Raw genomic sequence first — 23,068 nt, forward strand, 5'->3', positions numbered from 1 at the left:
CCCCCCCCTCAACCTCCGTCAGCCGTTATTGTTTTCCTCTAAACACAGGCTGTTTTTTTGTGTGTCAGAATGCTCCTGTTCAGCTGTGGGATAAATCGAATCACTCGAACATTCAGAAAAGTCAATAACTTTAAGGGAAAGGAATGTGGCCTCCCCTGGCCACTCCTGCTTCCATCATATAAAAAGACGCTGCCCTCTTCTCCCCGATCCAAAGCGTGGTCCCAGGTTATCATGTGCTAATCAGAAGCTGTGTGTTTGTCATTTGTTGAGTACTTCACATCAAAAGTGCCTCTTAACTTTTTATGGTCCACATCAGCCTCAGTAGTAAGGACACACTAACCACCGTAAGCACCTAATTGCCTTTACAAGGCGTCCATAAAGTGACAAATAAGTTGAGATAGGCAGCAATTTGCAAAAGAATGTCCCCCCCTCCCACCCCGCCATTAAAACTCTTTCCACACTCATACTCATGCAATGGGTGCAGCCTGTGAAAAAGCGAAGAATGACTAACCTGGACTTATTGTCTGAGCCACTGTCAGTCACGAAAAGCCCATCTTTTTCGATGCGACAGGAAGGCATGGGTGTTTAGTGATTAGCGAGTCTGTCTGTCAGAGTGCCTAACTGTTGGCAGATAAACACATAGACTCGCCAAAGGTGTGGACGAGCAAACATCCAGGGGAAGAACAGAGAACAGAAAACCTCAGAGGAGTCATTGTATCACAAAAGTGGACTCAGGTCGAAGAGACAGAGGGGGAATGGTAAGGAAAGTGTTGTAACAGCCGACCTAGGAAGACAAACTTGAGCTTGGTAACTCTTTTTTCTTGACTCTCCCCTCACTGTTACGAGGGAAGAAGCTAACACTTTGATTGGCTCGCTCAATGGTCAGTACACTTACCAGAGGTTGTACTGAGTGTCCCCTGTTTTATAGTCGTGAGTGTCGTCTTGACTAAGAGATAAAACATCTATACTGAATTGACCCCCATTCTCTGTTGTTTTTTAGAAGAGTTTGGAATCAAAAAGGATGGACAGAACGATCAACTTGTTTTTGCTATCCTTCATTTTGGTGAGTCTGGAAATGTATATTTAGCTTTCATTGAGGTATTTCTTCTGCTGTTTCTGTTATTTTACATATTGTTATTCTCATTCTCATGGTGACTTTCTTTCTTTCATGTCTTGGAAGCTTATTTGCATAACCTTTTGTAAAAATGGAGATACATATTCACTGTATCTTCTTAAGTCAAGGTCTTGTGGCTGTTTAAGAAATTGTAAAACGTTTGGGAAAGATTAATTTGATGAGGTCCAGTAGTCCATTAACCATTCATTTACTGAGCTTGGTAATTAAAAGCCTGAATGACTAAAAAAAGCTGAAAATCTCTCAAGCATGACGTTAAAGTCCCATACTATCAGTGCTTGAGTGAGCTTAGTGTGTGTGTGTGTGTGTGTGTGTGTGTGTGTGTGTGTGTGTGTGTGTGTGTGTGTTTGTGTGTTTGTGTGTTTGTGTGTATGTGTTCAATACCAGATCTATATTCCTGTGTAGTATTCATTTGTGTTAGTGTATGTTTTGCGTGGGAGTGTTACTATCTCAAGACACAATTAATGTTTCGCACCTTAACTGAGATAGATGTTTTACGTGAATGCACATTCATTTTCCTTAATTGCATGTGGAACGCGCTGAATACGAGGTTTTGGAATGGAATCTACTTTTTGTAGATAATAGAAAATGACATCCAATTATATTTCCACATGAACATCCTAAACATGCCTGCAAAAGAAACCTGCCTTGGTATAAGTGTGAAATTAGAAGAACTGCTGGAGCACAACGCTATACCTTTGCATGGAAGAATGAACTAAAGAATTAAATCCTATACCATGCCTGACCTTGTGATCATCTGATTGCCAACAGTACTGCATTCCATTTTACAATTTTGCAATTTTATTATGATTACAATATTTGTAAGTGCTGGACAGAGTTGTAGAGGGCAACAGGCCTTTATTCCTTAGGTAGAATGTGCTGATTTGACAGATTTTTCAATGTGAATTGTGACATGCTGAGTTTCAATGTAAAATGATGTTGGGAAGAAAAGTATCGAGTAAATGATTTTTCATGCATTTGTCAGAGCTCTAATCGAAGAGAAAAAGAAACAAATAAACAAACAAACAAACAAACAAACAAAGCCAAAACCAAGCCGATATGGGTGGTGGCCTGGTGGTCGTATGTATGACGTCATTTACTTCAATGTTTGGAGTGACATCATATGTACGGCTGCTAAACTGCTACAAGGGACGTCATCATTCCAAATAACCTCCCGCTCTGACGGTTGCGTCCACCCCTGTCTCCTAAATGCCTCTTGTTGCCATGAGTTACCAAGGAAGAACTCTGTGCCATGTGCTGATGAAGAGTGTGATGTGAAGAAGTGCACTAGAGGAGGATGACAATGATACATGTGAGAATAATGAGAGTGAGAGGGGGATAGTAAGACTCTGAAGAGAAAAGAAGAGGCGGGTGCTGGGTTCACGATATGTGACTGCATTAATATTAATGAAGGAGGCATTATCGTGTAAAGATAAAGGTTCTGAAAAAGAAAGAAGAAGAGAGAGAGAGAGAAAGGGAGGAAAGGGAGTAAAAGGGTGAGATATTATAATTCCCCACCGAGTCATTAGAGAGATGAGCCATACTAGCAACACTTATTTCAATCTTGATTTATTTAGTGCTCTAAAGGAACATTATCTATCTTTCTCCCACTCTATCTCTCTCTATCTCTCCCTCTCTCTCTCTCTCCATTTCCTTCTTACAATCTATCTCACTGCTATTCAGCGGCCAAGTCTTCTTGTTAAGCTTCTTGAAAAACCCTATACAATGCTGGGGTGAATCGGTGAGAGAGTGATGAGGCTCTCCTCTCGCCATCTTTGAGTGATGACTTAGGACCACTTCCAGTGTAAAAATCACAAACAAATCAAATTCACAGAGAGACACAGAGTTCGGAAGCCCCTGCGTGCAGGCGGTGGAGTGTGGCGTTCACACACCACCGATCTGAGGAATCGCTCATGGACATCCGGAAACTGGGGCGTGTGCAGAGGGAGGCCTTTTGTGTCCGTTAAACTCACAGGACGCATTTGCCAGCCCGCACGCCCCACGCAACACGGCTCACATCTGGCTGCTAGACAGTAAACATCCTCTCCCGCATGTAGCCCCTCACTGATCAATTGAGGTTGCATCAAAATGGCTGTCTCTGCAGGGCGCGACGGTCACAGGAGCGAACGAGACCAAGCCGGAAGCCACGCTGCTGCCGGAGTTGTCTCTCCAGCGCGCACTGGCTGCCATGGAGAGCGAGCGGCAAACCATGTCGGACGGGCTGCAAAGGTGCCTGGAGAAGATGGGCCAGGTGACGCCACGCAACAGAACCGGTATGATTCACAGTCCGCGAGAAAACAGCACCTGGATGTTTGCGTTGGTGTGTGTGTGTGTGTGTGTGTGTGTGTGTGTGTGTGTAATTAAGAGGAGTGTTGAGTTTTTCATAACATTTTGACAGGGGGAAAAGCGATGCGAGTGCAATGTTGGTCCTGCTGCTTTTATTTTACACGGTGTTAGGTGCCTGCCGCCGCACATACCTGTGCCCCCTCTCAGCTGACATCAGTGTAGAAAAAAATCTCGCTGTTATCGTAGCCATTCAGTGATAAAGCACTGCACAGTGGAAAATTATTTTATACAAATCACAGGAAGGAGCAGCATGAGCCATTGTAACTGGTTCCTTTTGAGCCAAAGGTCAAGTGACCTTTTCCAGACGTCGTCTCCTCTGCAAGTAAATTGTTGCTCTCTTTGCTGTGGAGCAGTTTTTTTTAAGGTTTGGTTTGTCTAATAGTAAAACAATGTGAGCTTGACTCTCTTTCTCTCTCTCTCTCTCTCTCACTCTCTCTCTCTCTCTGTCATGATACTCTGTGTTTTAACGGACTCAGGACTTTACTGTTATCGAACCTGGGATGGCTGGCTGTGCTGGGATGAGACCCCCGCAGGCGACTATGCCACGCTCAACTGCCCCGACTACCCCGGTTTCGAGAGCTCAAGTAAGCCCCTCTCGTCACACCAGGGCTACCTGCCTGACCAAATAAAGCAAAACAACTGAGCAGTCACCCCAACAGAAGGACTAGAAGGCTACGTTACACAGTAAAAATGCGTGAAGAAGTCTGTGATCCAGGCTTCTTCACTAGTGTGATTACTTCCACATGTTTGTTTCCTCAGCGACTCCGTCTCGCACCTTATCCATTAAAATATGAGTATGGTTACCAAAGGACACCATGGATGATATGCACATGATGAAAGGAGCCTCTAAGTGAAAAAGAGGCGATTTTTGGCCTTTCTCTCTGCGCTCTCTGAGCTTCTGGCAAAGCTCAGCTCGACTTTATTTGGCAACTCGAAACAATTTATTAGCTGAAGGCAGAGGGTGAACAGCTGCATGAGGGAGAAGTATGAAAAGGGGAACATCCTTAACTCAACCCTCTCTATTGATCCCTCCCTCCCTCCCTCCCTCCCTCTCTCTCTCTCTCTCTCTCTCTCTCTGTCTCTTTCTCTCTCTCTCTCTCTCTCTCTCTCTCTCTCTCTCTCTCTCTCTCTCTCTCTCTCTCTCTCTATCTGTCTTCGTCGATCTTTTACTTTCTCCCCACACTTCGTCCACAATCTGTGCACAAAGAAAAATGTTTTTTTTTTTTTTTTTTGGTTTTGTAAAATTAGCTCAAACGTCAGGTTTTTCGTTTTAAAATATAGAATCACAATTAGAGTTTTGTCATATGATACTGTAAGACCATTTTAGATAAGGCAGCCAGCTATAAGAATGAATGACAACAAGAACCATACAGGGCCTCGTTTCCCGAACGCGCACTTAGCCTAAAAAGGACTTGAAGTCGTTCGTAAGAGGAATCCTACGTTGCAGACCGGTTTCCCGACGCGGCACTTAGCTTAAGTTTATCTTTCGTTGAGAAGAATTCTACGTGTGGTCAGGACCAGTAGTAACTTCACACTTAGCGATGCAATCCAGTAGTAACTTCACACTTAGCGATGCAATCCACCAGGGGCATCGTTCGGCCTATTATAGAAGAAATCCAAACGATGTTTCTGTGTATAGCACATCATGAGAATGTCATTGTTTCACCTCCCTATTCCCATCAAAATAGAAATAAAGAATATTGAGTATTTGAAAATAAAGATTAGGCTATACAAAACTAGTGCAGTGCCCGTAGGAATTATGCATTCTGTAGTGTTAGCAGACGTAGAGCTGTTGGGTAGTGTAATGGCAAGACATATTTGCACTCCACATAGGTACAGGTTACACTGAAGTATTATTGTGATGCATGTTTCCTTTTCATTAAAAAATGTGTTAATGGTAGCCTTTTTGGAGAGTTACCAACAAATAAAGTTTGAGATTATGTAGTGGATGCAGTTGAATATAGATGTCAACGTTGCTGTCTAAACTATAAACTAAATGTCATAAAGAAAGAAATTATTTAAATGAAGTTATGGTTGAAATAGGATCACTTCTTTATTGTAAGGGTAAGTGTAGGGTAAGAATGGTCATGCAGTTGGACTCAAATGTAGGTTAATTTTATTGAATGTATGTAGCCTACTGTACTGTATGACTTCGATGATGCTAGCTTTGACAGCCCACTCTCAGACAGATCGTAATACATGTCCTTACAATGGGAACACAGTTTAAATACTCTGCTGGAGATGGCGTTACTATCCCCGCCCCAAATTCAGTGCACAGTGAACGTTCGATGCACGCATAGGCTAGCTAATTTCACAGCAATTAACGTAAACAGGTTAACGTGACGTAAACAGCTCCTAAGAGATGCTTAAGAACTCGTGCACGTTGCGCTCGTGCACCTGACTTTAAGATGATGTTCGGGAAATGCTCGTAAGTAGAAAGTGTTATTGAGTCTACGATGTCGCCAAAATCCACGTAGGCCGTTAAGATACGTCGTTATCGGGAAACGAGGCCCAGGACACTTTGTTTTTTCATCTTTTTACAATGATGGGTTTATTTCTCTATTATGTGGATTTCATATTATAATATCATATACTTATATTATTATCATGTCCTTTTGTGCAGAAAAAGTTACAAAATACTGTGATGAATCTGGTTATTGGCTCCAGAGTCCCTCCGACAACAAAACCTGGACTTATTGTCTCGCCCATCCAAAAGACCAGCTCAAAGTTCAGCAGGTACTTTTTGCCAGTTTTCATGGATGTCTTAGATTATTCGGTTTCAGACTTGCCTGAATGTGGTCAGTCTTCATATGGTTGTCTTGCTTTCATTGGGCTGTAAACTGCAACAGAGGATATCCACCCTTGGTTCACCGGAGCCCGGCACAACTGTTGGGGAAGAAAGGAAGAAAATCATGGACGCCCAATACAAATGCTTTCAGAAGATGGACAGGGACCTCCCGTACAATAAATCAGGTATCAGACCCATGCTCACAGGACACACAGCAACAACTTCAGTGTCTCCAGTTTCATTTCCCAATAGCACTTGTAGGCATGTATGGTGCTTGACGGTTGCATACTTTGGTGGTGGTTTAGGACTGTACTGCAACCGGACCTGGGATGGGTGGATGTGCTGGGATGACACTCCAGCAGGATCCTTCGGCACTCAGAACTGCCCCGACCACTTTCCGGACTTTGACCCCACAGGTTCCTGTGTTGGTTTGATATTTTATCCAATCTAGTTTGTTTGTTTCTAATTAATCACATGGTTAGGATATTTGGAGTGCTGTTGTCTCTTACTTTGGTTATTACTATTATAAATATAGGAAACATTTAACATTAATGCAGGTAATTCTGACCCTGATCAATCTATGCCTGTTATACTAGGAGGTATAACACTGCTATTTTGAAAAAGTTAAACTGTTCCCAAAGAAAAACAATAATTCAATGTAAAATCCTCCTTTATTTTCCTTGATTATGCAGAAAGGGTTACCAAATATTGCGACGAGACAGGGAATTGGTTCCGACACCCTGACACGAACAGAACCTGGTCCAACTACACGCTGTGCCAATTCTACACAGCCAGCAAACTGAGGGTAAGGCACAACAATATTTCTCGCCCCTCCATTTTTTGTCATAGAACAAAGAACAACCTCTAAAATAAAGTACAGCGACAGAGGCAAATAACTTTGTGTTCCTCAGAGCGTCTGTAAAAAGACATGGTAATGGGAAAAGATGCATGGCCCCAGGGGTTTGGGGGAGAGAAGGGAGAAGGGGAAAGAGGAAACAAGACGGAGAGCTGACACAAGAGATAGAGCTGAGATCGCACCACATCGTTGTGGCAGAGGATTAGTGACAGTCTGTGTGTGACTGACAGATGATTTTTATCTTTAAGAGATTCAGACACAGGAATCAATTCAATATTGATTGAGTTCTACCTATGACTTACTGTGCATCCATGATGTGATGTAGAAATGTTTGAATATTTTATGGATAAACGATGCATTTTCAGGATATCTATATAATGGGTCGGGTGTTCGTAATTTTATTACATGAATGTGTGTGCCTTTCTCTTAAGTAGTACCTAATGGACACTGTTCACGTTAACAGTGCTGAAATAGCTACTAATTTGATGATATCAGGTAACATCACTGCTGCCTTTCGAACTTCATTGAACCTTCATGCTAATTGACTTAAAGGCGAATAAACTTTAACATCTGCATATCCAGCGTAACGTAAGCATAAACTAGGGTTGTCAATTAATTCATTATAGACAAATGAAGTTGATTAAGTGCACTCCATAACGCCCCTTGACTCCTTCCGTCACTGTGCACCACTCAACAGTGGCCATATTGGATGGATAGAGTGGTCCGTCTGCGTTGTGGCCATAGATTGTATTGAGATAGCATCTATGTTTTAGGCCGTAATAGTAGTTGGATAGCAGGTATACAGCCTCATCTTGGAATTATTTGTATACATAACCTTGTTTTTGAGATCGAGAGGAATGGGGAATGAGAAAGAAACGCTTGTACAAAACCATTTGAAAATGTGTAAACAATTTCTAACCATAACTGTACGAACAAACTGTTATTTACCTAAATAATTTGAAAACACCACTGCATTTGACAGAGGAAAAGCAAAGTTATAAAGCGCATGTTTTGTTCGCAACCTAGCAAGATTTAATCAGTGCTTTAGTTGTTGATGTAGTATTACATTACCTTAGTAAGTCAGAGCACTAGTTTTAGAAAAGACAAGAGTAGTTTGTTTAATTCTTTAAAGTTAATTGTATCTGTTGTTTGCCATTAATGTGTGGTGAACTTCAAACTGCCAAGGCTTGTTTACTTTGTCACTTCAAATCTGACAGTTAAAAAAAATCTTCTCAGGGCAAAGTGATATAAGCAATTCATTTAGATTAATTAGTCACAAAGCCTGCAATTAATTAGATACATGTTTTTAATCGCTTGATAGCCCTAGTATAAACTCTGAGGAGCATGCACGGCGGCAGGATTTTTTCTCTCCCGGTGCTAAGGGGGGGCTTGACCGATACGTGGGGTAGCTAAGAAAATTATTTATTTTCATGACGTCACTTACTTTATTAAGAGGTTCTTGTTTTTTTTTCCAATAAAAGCAGCTATGATACACAGCACGAGAATGTAATACAAGCGGCAATGGCGGAAATGTTTCACGTGCGTGCAAAGGTTCAGCTCCGGACAGCGACCATGCGCCTGCCCATAACCAGACAATACATCCAACATGCAACAAGTATTTATTCCATATGCATAATAAATGAAAACAAACAACTATGCATTGACAATATTGTCTCGGATCACAACATCATAACTTACATTACATTAATAGTAAAACTCATAACATAGGCTACAAGTGCAGCCGCAACGAGAAGTGCGAACAGCTTGTTTGAATGATTAAAAACAAACAAAAAAAAATCACCAGAGTTGTTTTACAGTAGGCTAGGACAATGCGTCTGTTGCTGTGGTTAAGTGCAAATGAGTCCATGATCTTCTGGATCTTCTGGACATCCAGAATCGTATTACGCTCTGAAGACTATAGTTCTGCATAAAACAAAGACGTATCGACAATCGACTGGAACTTCAGCAACGAACTTTTTTTTGGTAGGTTAGCAGGACTCGTTCTTTTTTATGAGCTAAAGATTGTGTAGATGCCAGACAGTGGAACGGGTTGAAACGAAAACAGTGTTCACCTTACGGCCTACTCCCCCCTCTTGTCCCCTCTCTCTCTCTCACACACACAGCACAGGGCAAACGGGGTACAGGCGCAGTACAAACACGCAAGCATGGATTGTATTGGAACAGAATGCATACGTTACGTATGAACCTTTATAGTTTTTCTCAGTCGCCTTGGTACATTTCTCAAATCATCCTCGACATTTGCAAAACAGTGCTTAAATGCTAGAGGGGCTTAACTGGGGCTACACATTTTTTTGCCGGGGCTATAGCACCCCTTAGCCCCGGTGTAGCGCCGTCGCTGCTGAGGAGGCATATGACACACACACAAATAATGCTAATGGTTAAAAAATGTTAATACGACACCGTATTCAATTTGTTTGTTGCATGACCTGTCAACATTTTAGGCCTCCTCAAGCCGTCCATCATAAGCCTGCTCTATGCCACCTGCAAGTGGCCTACAGTGAGTGGCATGCTGCCCAAGCAAGAACACTTTTGGGTATCCTTGAAGAAGGAATTTGAAAAAATTAGGAAAAGGTCAAGGAAGATTATGAGGAAATAAGAAAATGAATACAGGCCTTACTCTACTCCACCGGTGTCTTTCGTAATTACATTTTTTTAATATTTTACTCTGTTATTCATTCTTTCGTTTTTTTCCTCTGAGGGAACTTCGTTTCCCAACCTCTTGAGGAAAAAGGAAAAAAAGACAAGTTTAGACAAATGGAATCACTAACGACACTGCCAATATCTTATTTCATGACTTTCCAATTATGTGTCTATAGTTTATATAGTTAGCTTAAGAAAAAGGTGGGGAAAAGGACGGGGATTTAATGTTGGAATTTTAAAGCGCTCTGAACATGTAAGATGATTTGTGAAAGGGATTCTACGGACAACTAAGGCTTTTGGAAAAGCTGGCCCTGGGTGATGGTGGGAACGTGGAAGTAGTGTGATGGTAACTAAACATAGTTGAGATTTTATGTTGAGGTTGCTTTTGAAGATACCTGTGGCTAATGGAATATGTAGCAATTGAATTACAGTTCCCGTTTTACAGTGTCGTTACACTATTAAGAACAGTGTACCTTTTTTTGTAGCAAAGTGCAATACCACATTTGTAGATTTCTATAACATGCTTATTACACGTGCATGTTCCTACACTTGTAGTTACACTGTAATACAGGCACAATAATTTACAGAACAACTAATAGCGATAGTGTCTTTGTTTTTAGAAACTATGGTCCATATCTGTTTTTTTGTTTTCATTCCCTGAAACAGTTGAGGCCCTGATGACAACTGTAGTATGCTTTCTCCCAGTTTGAGGCCCTGGTGACAACTGTAGTATGCTTTCTCCCAGTTTCAACGGCAGTAGGGCACTGTTCCATCACCACTAAGAGGTCCCAATTTTTAAATCCTACACTATCTCTATGGATGACCTTTCCTGACTTCAGCAATATCCTGCCAACAGTGTACAAGCTAAGATTTGTCTCATCTGATTTTGATCTGCCAAAACTAAATTCACCATCATCTTTACCTGGAGAAGCAGGGAGTCAATAGTTTCCCTTTAAATTAAGCAAAGAAGTGGATTGTGAGCTTGTGTTTTGGAACTACAAATCCCCTTACAACACAGATGTGACTACTATTCCTAATTAAGTAGATAAATCATTTGCAGTAATAAAATAAAATAATTTGTAATAACATGTGGCAAACAGCTAGGTATGCACAGCTGTTAAGGCAGCCAGTTTGCTTCTAAACTATCAATTACTACAATATTATCTTTCCATCAGCACGGTTTTATATTCATGTTCAGACAATGGACTCAATTGCTGCAACACACACAGCTAATTGGATGCATGCATGTCTAATCAGACTAAAATCACCTGGACAACCCTGTGACATGGTTACATATCGTTTTGGTTACCAGGTAAGTGGCTCACGAGGGTAATTTGCAGCTAACTTTGTTGGTCGACCCTGATGCACTGATGCCACACACCTGCCACTAATTACGTTTGTTTGAGCCGAAAAACCTTTTAGCCTCTTAAGTGCCTCTCATGCAGATTTCACTGGGCTTGTCCTTACTTGCTTTTTACCTGCAGAGATACATTTTAACACAGATCCATGTGAAAATTAGCCTGGCCATTACCAGCCTGTGACTCCATTTCATTCCGTCTTTCAGTCTGGCAAAACGCTATGCATTTTCGTTTCCGAGATGAGCGGGTGCTTAGCTTGGGGTTTAAAATCATTGGAGTTCCCTTAACCAATCAGCAACGTTTAGTAAGCATTCGGTAGATTAAACTCTTCCCAAAGCCAGTTGGGAGAAGAGCTACGACGTCCTTTCCAATCATAAAACTTACAAGAAAATACTCTTGTTCTCCTTTTAATTTTCTGATGTTCTCGAGAGTTGAGACAACTTTTCCGATAGCTTTTCGTGTCTTTTCCTCCAAGGCGAGTTTTGCGTCACAGCTCTGAACTGTTCGCTGATTGGTCCTACAGGATTTTGAGTCCTGGAGACGATTGTCAACGGGGTTGGGCCAGACTGAGTATGTGAAAATGAGGCTATGTGAAAATGACCTAAAGCCAGATTCCTGAATGTATAAGGCTAAAATGAAAGAGGAGCTCTTTGTGATGTTACGTTCTGTGCAAATACTTCCATTATCAATCTACAGCACTATTGGACGATTCTCTTCTTCTTTTGAAGAGAATTTTTGTAATAGTTGCACCTGCTAAAAAAAAATCCTGCCACAGTGTGCAGATCCTGTTGTCTTTATGTGCAAGTACTTATTTAAAAAGGGTCTGCCACCGGCTAAAATTATGATAATCCATCCTCTATTTCTACTTAGTTATATTTCTTTGTTTTTCAGAATGCTCACATTCTCTATTACATGGCAATCGTGGGCCATTGTCTTTCCCTGGTGTCCCACCTGATCTCCCTGGCCATATTTTTCTACTTCAGGTAAATATTTATGTTTAATTTCCCAGGAACACTGAACGCTTCGCCCACAGTTGTGCTTGAATTATGCAAAGGAAAGCGTCGTCCTGCAGGCTACACACGTGGTTTCTACCTCGCCTTCTTTTGTATTTGAGTTTGTTCAAATCAGAGGTCATTAAAAAGTGATGGTGGCCCGGCTTGTCTCATGCAACTTGCATCGCTCCGGCTGGTGACTTGATGTTATCATCATGATGACATCTCTCTCTTGCCCTCACGCAACCGATGGTTGATTTGTGCTATTTCAGAGGCAATGGCTGATGAAGGGTGTGTGTGTGGGGGGTGAATGGTGAATGATTTTATTCAAAGTGCAAAAGCTCTCGGCCTCAGCCTGCCAGCGTTGCGGCAGCTTGATTTACCACAATGCATTAACTATTGTCATTCATCACCCAAACTCAATTGAAATTGGATTGAAAAGATGGATAGACGTTTTCTTTGAGGCGCCAGTGGCGACACACACACACCTGTGGAAATGAAATCTCCATGGCAAGGCAGAGTGCATTTTCTTTTTGTCAAGTTATGGCTACGACTGGTGATTATTTCTGCGCAGCCTCAATGATTTCCATTTCTCGTCTTCTTCTAAATGACTTAGCGTGCATGCATGTAGAATGTCTACAGTGTCCCCGGAAATATTAGATAAGCTTTCTAATGGCATTGAGGGCTTTTTTTTTTCATTGCAATGCATAGACATAAAGGAGATGAAGAAGATTGTATGTTTTGTGTATTCATTATGTGTGTATTTTTTTAAGCTGGTTTCTCCTGTTCTCCTGAATGTTTCAAACAGCATGTTCTGTATACTTCAACCAGTTCCTCTGGCTCTCTGGAACTGTCCGTGAGAATTAAATTGGTCACTGCTGGTCTGGTGAAAGTGGGTGACAGGTTTCTGTTTCCTCTATTTCTCGCCAGCTTAGTTCTGCCTTCAAAAAGCCATCAGCATCCTGCCTCAGGCATATTTCTGAAGGCTTAAGGTATTTCATGGTATTGTCTAATGACTGGAGGAAACGGGATGTTGAAAAACCTGTTCTGCTAAACAACTAGTACTTCCCGCCCTTTGATCACTATAAACATATTTATCTGATGGATTTATCTAATTGCGGAAAAGGGGAATTGGAAGTGGAGGTATTGGGCCGTAAATATCAGCTGCAGATAATTTTTTTCTGAAGGTCAGTCACATCAAAGCTAATGAGGGGCTTGCAAATTGCATTCAGATTCATCAAAAGTCTTGCTCTAGTCTGCACTTCAGAATGAGCCGAAAAGGGGGGGGGGGGGGGGGGGGTTGGGGGGGATTGCCATGTATGCATGTGTGGCATCACATGCATACTTGGTCATGTCTTTAAAATGTTCAAAACAAAACACTGTTTTAAGTCCACACTTCTCTTGCACTGTGTTCTGATATTTCACCTTGGTAACATTCCCCTTGTACTAAAGGTTGGTGGATTGAGTAACAGGTGTGTTCGTGGGCCAGACCCTAAGTCTTCTGAATCTCAGCACGGATCAGCCACCATTTTATAGCAGCTCATAAATATATAGCTCAAAGGCAAGGTACAGATGTACCTTTGCACAGCCCAGCAGCTGCATAATCCAAAAGATGTGTAACAATATACTCACTCCATTTGTCAGACACAATTTTCCGCTGGTTTATATCCCTCGTCCGGGATATTTTTATTTTTGAGTTTTCGTCTTAGAGACATAAAAAGAACAACCACGGAAACATTGAACCCTTTTCTAATATTATTGCTGAGGTCTTCTAGAATAGAATCATATATTCCATTTGTGCATCAATGTTTTTAGTTAAGCAAAATGTACAAAACATCAAGGCATGTCAGACAACTTAGAAAAGTCTAAAAGGCCTTGGACCTTAGAGTGTTAAGCCCAAAATGCAGAGGTGCGCAGAAAACAAGTCCTGCTTATAATATCAGAACACATTGCTGGGCAACCATTTTGGTCTCAGAGGCGCATACTTTTATGGACAATGGCCTGATATTGAAGGCCCAGTCTCCTAAATTGCCCTGGGTTTAAATGTTAGATCTAATTGTCTCCAGATGTGAAGTTTACAGAGGTATGACCGTATACAGCTGCAAGTTTCTGTCTTATTTATGGCACCACTTAAACATGGCCAGAAGATTCTGTTTAAAAATATTTCTGCCTGCCCTGGAAAAACACTGCCTCTGTTTCAGAATTGACTAATCTCTCCCCAAAGAGGTGTCTGCTTCAGAGTGTATTTATTAGGGTGTGGTCAAAATAACACATTATTTGGCAGACCTTATCTCACTGGCTATATACAGCCGCGGAAAAAATTAAGAGACCACTTCAAAATGATCAGTTTCTCTGGTTTTACTATGTATTGGTATGAGTTAAAGTAAAATGAACATTTATTTTTATTCTATAAGCTACTGACAACATTTCTACCAATTCTAAAAGTACAACGTTGTCCTGGAAGAAAAACTTGCTTCCTTTTGCTCTGACAATGTCCCCCAACTCTGAGGAGTGGTTTTCCAGCAGGACAATGCTCCATGCCACACAGCCAGGCCAGTGAAGGGGAGGATGAAGGACCACCACATCAGGACCCTGTCATGGCCAGCCCAATTCCCAGACCTGAATGCCATTAAAAACCTCTGAAATGTGATCAGGAGGAAGATGGATGGTCACAACAAGCCATCAAACAAAGCCGAGCTGCTTGAATTTTTGCGCCAGGAGTAGCATAACGTCACCATGCATGCCAAGACACATGAAAGCTGTGATTGTAAATCAAGGTTATTCCACCAAATATTGATTTCTGAACTCTTCCTAATTTAAAACATTAGTATTGTGTTGTTTAAAAATGAATATGAGCTTGTTTTCTTTGCATTATTCGATATCTGGAAACACTGCATCTTTTTTGTTATTTTGACAAATTGTAATTTTTCTTGTCAGTTGTAATAGAATAAAACAAAAATGATAAATGTACTCAAACATACACCAATAGATAGAAAAACCAGAAAAACGGATAATTTTAAAGTGGTCTTTAAAGTGGTCTCTAAAGTGGTACATTTTTTCCGCGGCTTCTTCTTAAAGATTAAGGAGGGGAGTGTGTTTCCTAAAGAAAATCACTCCCTTTGGTTGCTTAGTAGTCTGTGATACTCTGAAAGACTCACAATCAAAAACATTAGTTAGAGAACTGAGTTGAGGTTATGATTTACATTTGTTCAAACACAGGGCTGGTTTCTATGGAGGACTGAAAGTGCCAAAATTCAATAAATAAATACACCATCAATAATTATTTAAATGTGTCATTAATTAATTAAAATGGGAATTAAATACATACATGTTTTATTAAATGTGTCATTAATTAATTCAAATAGGAAATACATACATAAATGTTTCATTAAATGTGTCATTAATTAATTAAATACAAATTCATTTTATGTCAAAAAACACATTTAATTATTTCACTATTTAATTAATTATGTCATGGTCCTGTGTTGCAGCGCATCAATAATTTATTTTATCTGTCAAACTCACCCATCAAAGTCAGTGGGCGGATTCCTAAAACCTGATTGGTTACCCTGCACATCAAGTCAAGGCTTACCGATTCAAGATATTTGGATTGACCGGGCCTCATTCCTAAACGCTGTGTCAAACAAAACTTTTTCTTAAACGCTAAAAATCCAGAGCGTGCGAGATGAAGAAAACGGAAAATCGATCCAGTAGTGGACCATGGATTAAATACCTCGAAAGCAATTTAGCCATCAACAGAAATGCAAAACAAAATTGAAAAGTCAGTAAGGAAAGCTAAAATGTATGGGGAAATACGAGGAGAGTTGGATTCAAAAGGACAGGGTTCAAAAGGAAAACAGACCTAATAACAAACACATTACAAATAATAAAGAGGGCTTTCATCCATCAAAATGTGTTGGTTTGTCTGCTTTGTATACATTATCTCTTTCAATCTGGCTTGTTGTTTTTGTGTGATATTACACTTGATATTAACAGTTGACTAAGCAAGTTCTTGTAGCTGCTAGCTGTCGTGAGGTACTATGCTAGTCAACTCCCATCATGAGCTGCATTGCCTGCTCGTAGAAAACCCGTAGTTGCATCATTAACTGAGACCGTGATGTAGTGCTGGTTTTGTATTGTGTGTACTGTAGAAGACTTGCCACTTGAAAAAAAAGAAGCTCTTGACTAAGCACGTTCGTGTAGTAACTAGCACTAGCTGCTGTAGGTTACTGCTACAGTTGTTAAGTAGCTAGTCAACTCCCGTCATGAACTGCATTGCCACTCGTCTGATCTACGTGAGAAAATATAGAAAGCCATGGCCAAGTAAACAGAACTTTTATATGTCGTGGAAAATTCTAAGAGTTCTCAAGAAACTTCTCAAGGCAAATAGGTGTGAATATGCTGAAAGGTTTATTTCAGAGGAATTAACTACTGCTGAGCTGGTCCATGGAGCATCTCAAAAACTGTAGTCTAAAGTGATCAAGTAAACAGAACTTTAACTTTAGGTCGTATGGTACTACATGGTATTAAAAAGTTAAACAAAATTTAAGTTTTATCGAAATGAATTTGCGTTCTCGCTGGAAGAAGACCACTCGTGAATAACTCACAATTTTATCCAAAGTAACATGTCACAAGATTCCATAACGTTAAGTTTTGGTGCTGGAACCGGTGGAAAAATGTCTCTCTCCAGGCACTTCAGACTAAAGCAATGGATCAGACTAAATCAGCGTTAGCCCCGCCCACTGACTTTGATGGGTGAGTTTGACAGATAAAATAAATTATTGATGCGCTGCAACACAGGACCATGACATAATTAATTAAATAGTGAAATAATTAAATGTGTTTTTTTTACATAAAATGAATTGGTATTTAATAAATTAATGACACATTTATTGAAACATTTATGTATTTAATTCCAATTTGAATTAATTAATGACACATTTATTGAAACATTTATTTATTTAATTCCAATTTAAATTAATTAATGACACATTTAAATAATTATTGATGGTGTATTTATTTATTGAATTTTGGCACTTTCAGTCCTCAATAGGTTTCAAGATATAACCATTCAATGATGTGTAGCTACATATGCATATATATGGCATTTATGTATAAGGGGTGGGGGAGAATTGATTCTTCAATTTGTCTCGATTCTCTTTAGAACGATTCTGTCTCAATTCAGAAAAGTTTATAATCGATTTTTAAATTATTATAATTTTTTTTAAACACATTGATTTTGTGTTGAAATGCAAGTTGCATCGATTATTGCATTGTTCATAGAAAGTCATAGTTGTGACAAGGAAAAGCTTTTTCTCTAATAAAAAAATAGAGAAGGTAATCCATCTGTTGATTTTCATTCAAACACAAAGTAGGAAGTGATTTAAGACTCTGAGTAGCAAACTGAAATGTTTTAAAAATCGAGTGCATCGATAATTGTTTTATCGGTTTAGAATTGATAATCGATAATCGGTTTAGAATAGATAATCGGTTTAGAATTGAATCGTTGACCTATGAATCGGAATCGAATCGAATCGTGAGGTGCCAAGAGATTCCCACCACTATTATGTATATGTATTATGTATTAAACACAATCTTGAGTTTTGATGATAGAAGCACTGTATATGCCTCTGTTTAATGCAGTCTCCATGTAAAAGATTTATTTTCTTTCAACACAATCTCCAATTCATTCTTTGTCTCCACGACCCTCTAACCTACTAAGAATATATGTTTGAGTTGTGTTTTTTCTTTGAGAGAAAACTCTTCTCGCTTAAGAATTGTTCCTTCATCTTTATAAATCAGGTTTAGGGATATTGTTTAACGCTTCATCTCTTTCCTCAATACTCCAAGACGTTTGCATCTGATAATGTCATTATGCTGATACGAGCCAGACTCACTCTGTCCATTTTGTTATTTATCGTTCTGTTTACTTCACCAAAGCCTCTCAAGTCGATGCAAGTCTCTGGATAAAAAGTGATGCGATAAATAAACAGGTTTTCAATGTCAGACGGAAATCTATCAATTACCCTAATGTGACACAAAACATTTTGATTATCCGCTGTGGTGAGGTCATCTGTCGTTGAGGATTTATTTTCAATAAGGATGAGCTTTTCTTGCACCACACAGTGCGATCGATAAATATCTGAAAGAGTAACACAGTTTGCACGCTGACCAATGATATTCTCATATTGTCTTGCAGATTTTTTCTTTAATTAGTTCAAGAAAGACATTTTGTTCTAACGCGTTTCTTCCCTGCAGTGAAAAGGATGTCTGGCAGTTATCCCAAAAATTGCTCATTAAGCATGTACCTTGAGACATCTGACACATGGCAGGCAGCACTATCATGACATCTCTCTCTCTCTCTCTCTCTCTCTCTCTCTCTCTCTCTCTCTATCTATCTGTCTATCTGTCTTTTTCAGGAGTCTGAGCTGTCAGAGGATTACACTTCACAAGAACCTCTTTTTTTCCTACGTGCTCAACTCCTCCATCACCATTATCTATCTCATCTGCGTGGTCAACAATCCCAAAGTGGTGCACCAAAATCCTGTGAGTTGCCCTCTTTTCTAGAAATTAAACCCTTGTATAAGTTACAATTACTTACACTTCTTTTTCTAACTATTAGGCGGAGTATACAATAGAAAATGTCCTCGGGTTTCCCAGGGTACACTTATCTTACAATTTGTTTGGAGTAACACTTTTTTGTTCTTGTGAGATTAAGAAATATGACACAAGTGAGAGTGGGCTAAAGGATATCCCCATGACTGCGATTTGGCTATAGGCACGAGGCCAGATAGAACTGTTATATCATGAGACATATAATGCTTGTAATAACACTGAATAACATAATGACAATGTTGTGATAACATACACATCTGAATCGGCATTGTGACAGTCTAGTCACTTTGCTTGGATTTAGGTTAACTTAATGATGCTGGCAGACTCGTCAGTAATTCAGCCTTGTGGAGTTCCTGTAGATTTTGGAAGAGTCCACACACTCTTTGCCCATACACATGGTCTCTTTCTGTAGGAGTCGAAGGTTCTGTTTTCCCCCTGTTTTCCCCCTGCAATCCAAAAGTTAGGAAACACTTTACAAATTTTGCACAGTTTTCTATTGACAGCCTCTTTTGATTGCATTGATAAGGAACACAACTGTCCAAAATACAGACACACTTTAATATCCCATTGGATGGATGGTCATATTTGCCTCTTTGGTGTATAAAAAGTTAATTCTGAAGGATTGGAAGGGTTCCGAGGCCCCATCATTACAGCAATGGAAGGGTCTAATGAAATACTATTTAAGTATATAAAGATAAAGATCAATGTTCGAAGACCGGAACAGAAGGCAACAATTCAATAAGGTGTGGCAGGACTTGATATGAAGCCTTGTAAAGCCAAGCAATAGGGAATGGGTGTGGTGGCTGAGAGCTGGGAACCAAGTGTGTGTGTGTGTGTGTGTGTGTGTGGGTGTGTGTGTGTGTGTGTGTGTGTGTGTTGAGAGGGGGGAGGGTTTGTCTGTGTGTGTGAGTGGTGGGAGGGTGTATGGGGGCGGGTGAGTGTCTGTGCTCCACGTATGAATGTGCGAATATGAGTGTTGTTAAAATCATAGGGAGGTGTATAAACTATAAAACATTACAAAGTATGCTGATACCTGTATTGCCTCTTGTATGCAATAATACAAATAATTATATATAAAAAAGATAAGGAACACAACTAGGAAGAATAATTGTATTAAATGAAACAATTAAGTCAATCTCCAGAATAGAAAAGAACTTAAACTTTGGATTCAACAAAAAAAGAGAAAACATTAGCAGCTACGACAGCTTTGCATATTTTAGGCATCTTAAGAGTCAGTCTTTTTTATTCACTTGATGTATTTTTCCAAACCCACTGAAGCCCAAAGATTAGTTACAGTGGTTGGACCCTGTCACTGAACACAGTGTCCTCCTACAGTAGCTTAGGTGGGGCCACAAATAATTTCACAACCTGCAGTTGCAACGTTTGTGTGCATGTGAAAAAAAGTATGCACGTATCTGAATGTGTGAACTTCTCAAAAGTTTGTGAATGTGTGATAAAGGTTTTGTGCAGACAGATCGGGTCAGTTTAGTAATGACCGGGTATCACTCAATACACAAAAGACAGTCGCTATGTGTAGGCCTTAACACAATAAAAATACTTTTGAAGAACACAATTGAAAAAACCCACTTTGTTGACTGAGTTGTCTATCTTGGGCTACTGTAGAATGTTGGTAACTAACCTTAAAATATCATCTATACTTGACTATTGGTAAGATAAGACCAAGAGCTTTCTACTCATCATATCATAAAGGTTCTGCTTTGCTTTATGTGCTGAGACAAACCACATCATAGCTGAAAGTTAATTGAAGCAGACAGATACCGCACAAACCCGACCTGGCTACATCCTAGGTTATGCTTAAGCTTTGCACATTGTGAGAATTGAAAAACCATATTAGCTATATGCAATATTTGCTGTTTATGCATTAAAAACAGGTTATTAAATAGACAGCGTAGGAAATAACCATAGCAGCCAAAACATTAATGCAAACTCTTAACCAAACACCTATCAAACTAAATAGAGTACATGCATTATTATACAGTTATTGTCTAGCTAGGTGTTTCTAGAATGGACTGCCCATTTAACTGTTACTATTCAAACTTCAGTCAACGGAACAAATTTGCGCTATTACTACACAGTTTTGCCTGCACTTTTGTTTCGAATAGTTTTACAGATTATTGCGTTTCCTGGTGTTGCTGCACTGTAGCCATGAGGGAGCTCATAGGAACACAGATAACAATGACCTTTGGGCCAGATCCGCCTGGAACAACGTTAGATCCGTCCTTTAGAACTTTTTCTGACTGTGGGCCAGGGCCTCGTTTCCCGAACGCGCACTTAGCCTAAAAAGCACTTGAAATCGTTCGTAAGAGGAATCCTACGTTGCAGACGGGTTTCCCGACGCGGCACTTAGCTTAAGTGTATCTTTCGTTGAGAAGAATTCTACGTGTGGTCAGGACCAGTAGTAACTTCACATTTAGCGATTTAATCCACCAGGGGCGTCGTTCGACCGTCGTTCGGAAGAAAGGGGAATTAAAAAAAAAAACATGGCTACTTGAAGCGAGGAATATTTTACATTAATAAAGCTATCTACACAACTTTTCATATGTTTGTAATGACTCGGTTTGATCTGAAATGTGCTACGCGACCAATGGAGAGTATGTAGGTCTTAACTGAAGCTTTCAAACAGTAGTTTTATGGCACAATTAGCGCTTATGCCACCACTCCATTGGCTTATATGGTAGCTTTCTAGCTAGATGGTTGTATACATGTATATTTGCAACCATGTTCTTCATTGAAACTTTTTTTAAATCGCTAGTTTCATAGCTCATACAGTCACGCATGACGTACGCTTCAACCCCCTCGACACCTTATCCAGGGGTGTCGTTCGGCCTATTGTAGAAGAAATCCAAACGATGTTTCTGTGTATAGCACATCATGAGAATGTCATTGTTTCACCTGCCTATTCCCATCAAAATAGAAATAAAGAATATTGAGTATTTGAAAATAAAGATTAGGCTATACAAAACTAGTGCAGTGCCCGTAGGAATTATGCATTCTGTAGTGTTAGCAGACGTAGAGCTGTTGGGTAGTGTAATGGCAAGACATATTTGCACTCCACATAGGTACAGGTTACACTGAAGTATTATTGTGATGCATGTTTCCTTTTCATTAAGAAATGTGTTAATGGTAGCCTTTTTGGAGAGTTACCAACAAATAAAGTTTGAGATTATGTAGTGGATGCAGTTGAATATACTGTAGATGTCAACATTGCTGTCTAAACTATAAACTAAATGTCATAAAGAAAGACATTATTTAAAATGAAGTTATGGTTGAAATAGGATCACTTCTTTATTGTAAGGGTAAGTGTAGGGTAAGAATGGTCATGCAGTTGGACTCAAATGTAGGTTCATTTTATTGAATGTATGTAGCCTAATGTACTGTATGACTTCGATGATGCTAGCTTTGACAGCCCACTCTCAGACAGATCGTAATAAATGTCCTTACAATGGGAACACAGTTTAAATAGGCTACTCTGCTGGAGATGGCGTTACTATCCCCGCCCCGAATTCAGTGCACATTGCACGTTCCATGCACGCATAGGCTAGCTAATTTCACAGCAATTAACGTAAACAGGTTAACCTGACGTAAACAGCTCCTAAGAGCTACTTAAGAACTCGTGCACGTTGCGCTCGTGCACCTGACTTTAAGTTGATGGTTGGGAAACGCACGTAAATAGAAAGTGTTACTTAGTCTACGATGTCGCGAAAATCCACGTAGGCCGTTAAGATACGTCGTTATCGGGAAACGAGGCCCAGATCCATGCCAGACGGAGGTTTCAGCTTTGCAGTATTTTTGCCGACTTCTTGATTTGGCCCAGATTCGTTTTACACCAATCATCAGAAAGCCCAGATGATGTGTTTACAAGACGGTATGCTGATTTGGCCCAAATCGGTAATACCAAACTGAACTGACAGTAGCAGAAAATAATTGGAATGGAACAAATACGAAAATTGTGCACTTTACAATACTGGCTGAGATAGAGCTATTGCGTTATTTTGTTGGGTTGTTTTCCAAATGCGTAGTAGTTTTACATAACTTTTAATTTGTGTCAAACAGTGTGCTATAACCAGGCTCTCGACATGTAGCAGTGGCATAACTTTAGTTTTTTACCTGCTCTATGACAGCTTGTTAAAAATGATTCATTGATTCTCTCGGAAGCTGTCTGCAACATTTACGGGGAAACAGCCCGACTGCAAAATAAAGTTTTATATCTGCTTTTTACCTCTTTGCTAACTTATTCAGAGATAACAGTTACCGAGTAGGATTAGCCAACTTTTATGAAATAACTTTACTGTAAGAAAA

The 23,068-nt window shown here is 39.9% G+C and overlaps 1 protein-coding gene across 2 annotated transcripts in view; it reads left to right on the plus strand.

Moving 5' to 3' along the window:
• calcr (calcitonin receptor) overlaps positions 1 to 23,068 on the plus strand; it is a gene marked incomplete at its 3' end in the record, with an annotated part of 66,525 nt that overhangs the window by 22,243 nt on the left and 21,214 nt on the right. For both annotated transcript variants that reach the window (XM_080837871.1, XM_080837872.1), the window contains exons 2-10: positions 1,001 to 1,063; positions 3,237 to 3,405; positions 3,955 to 4,062; positions 6,102 to 6,214; positions 6,328 to 6,451; positions 6,572 to 6,682; positions 6,959 to 7,071; positions 12,033 to 12,124; positions 18,553 to 18,679. In XM_080837871.1, the coding sequence (XP_080693997.1) occupies positions 1,022 to 1,063; positions 3,237 to 3,405; positions 3,955 to 4,062; positions 6,102 to 6,214; positions 6,328 to 6,451; positions 6,572 to 6,682; positions 6,959 to 7,071; positions 12,033 to 12,124; positions 18,553 to 18,679 (999 nt within the window). In that variant the 5' untranslated portion in view covers positions 1,001 to 1,021. The remainder of the gene's footprint in view (positions 1 to 1,000; positions 1,064 to 3,236; positions 3,406 to 3,954; positions 4,063 to 6,101; positions 6,215 to 6,327; positions 6,452 to 6,571; positions 6,683 to 6,958; positions 7,072 to 12,032; positions 12,125 to 18,552; positions 18,680 to 23,068) is intronic.

Source organism: Sprattus sprattus, assembly GCF_963457725.1.
Source record: "Sprattus sprattus genome assembly, chromosome: 4".
In the NCBI taxonomy this organism is placed as follows: Eukaryota; Metazoa; Chordata; class Actinopteri; order Clupeiformes; family Clupeidae; genus Sprattus; species Sprattus sprattus.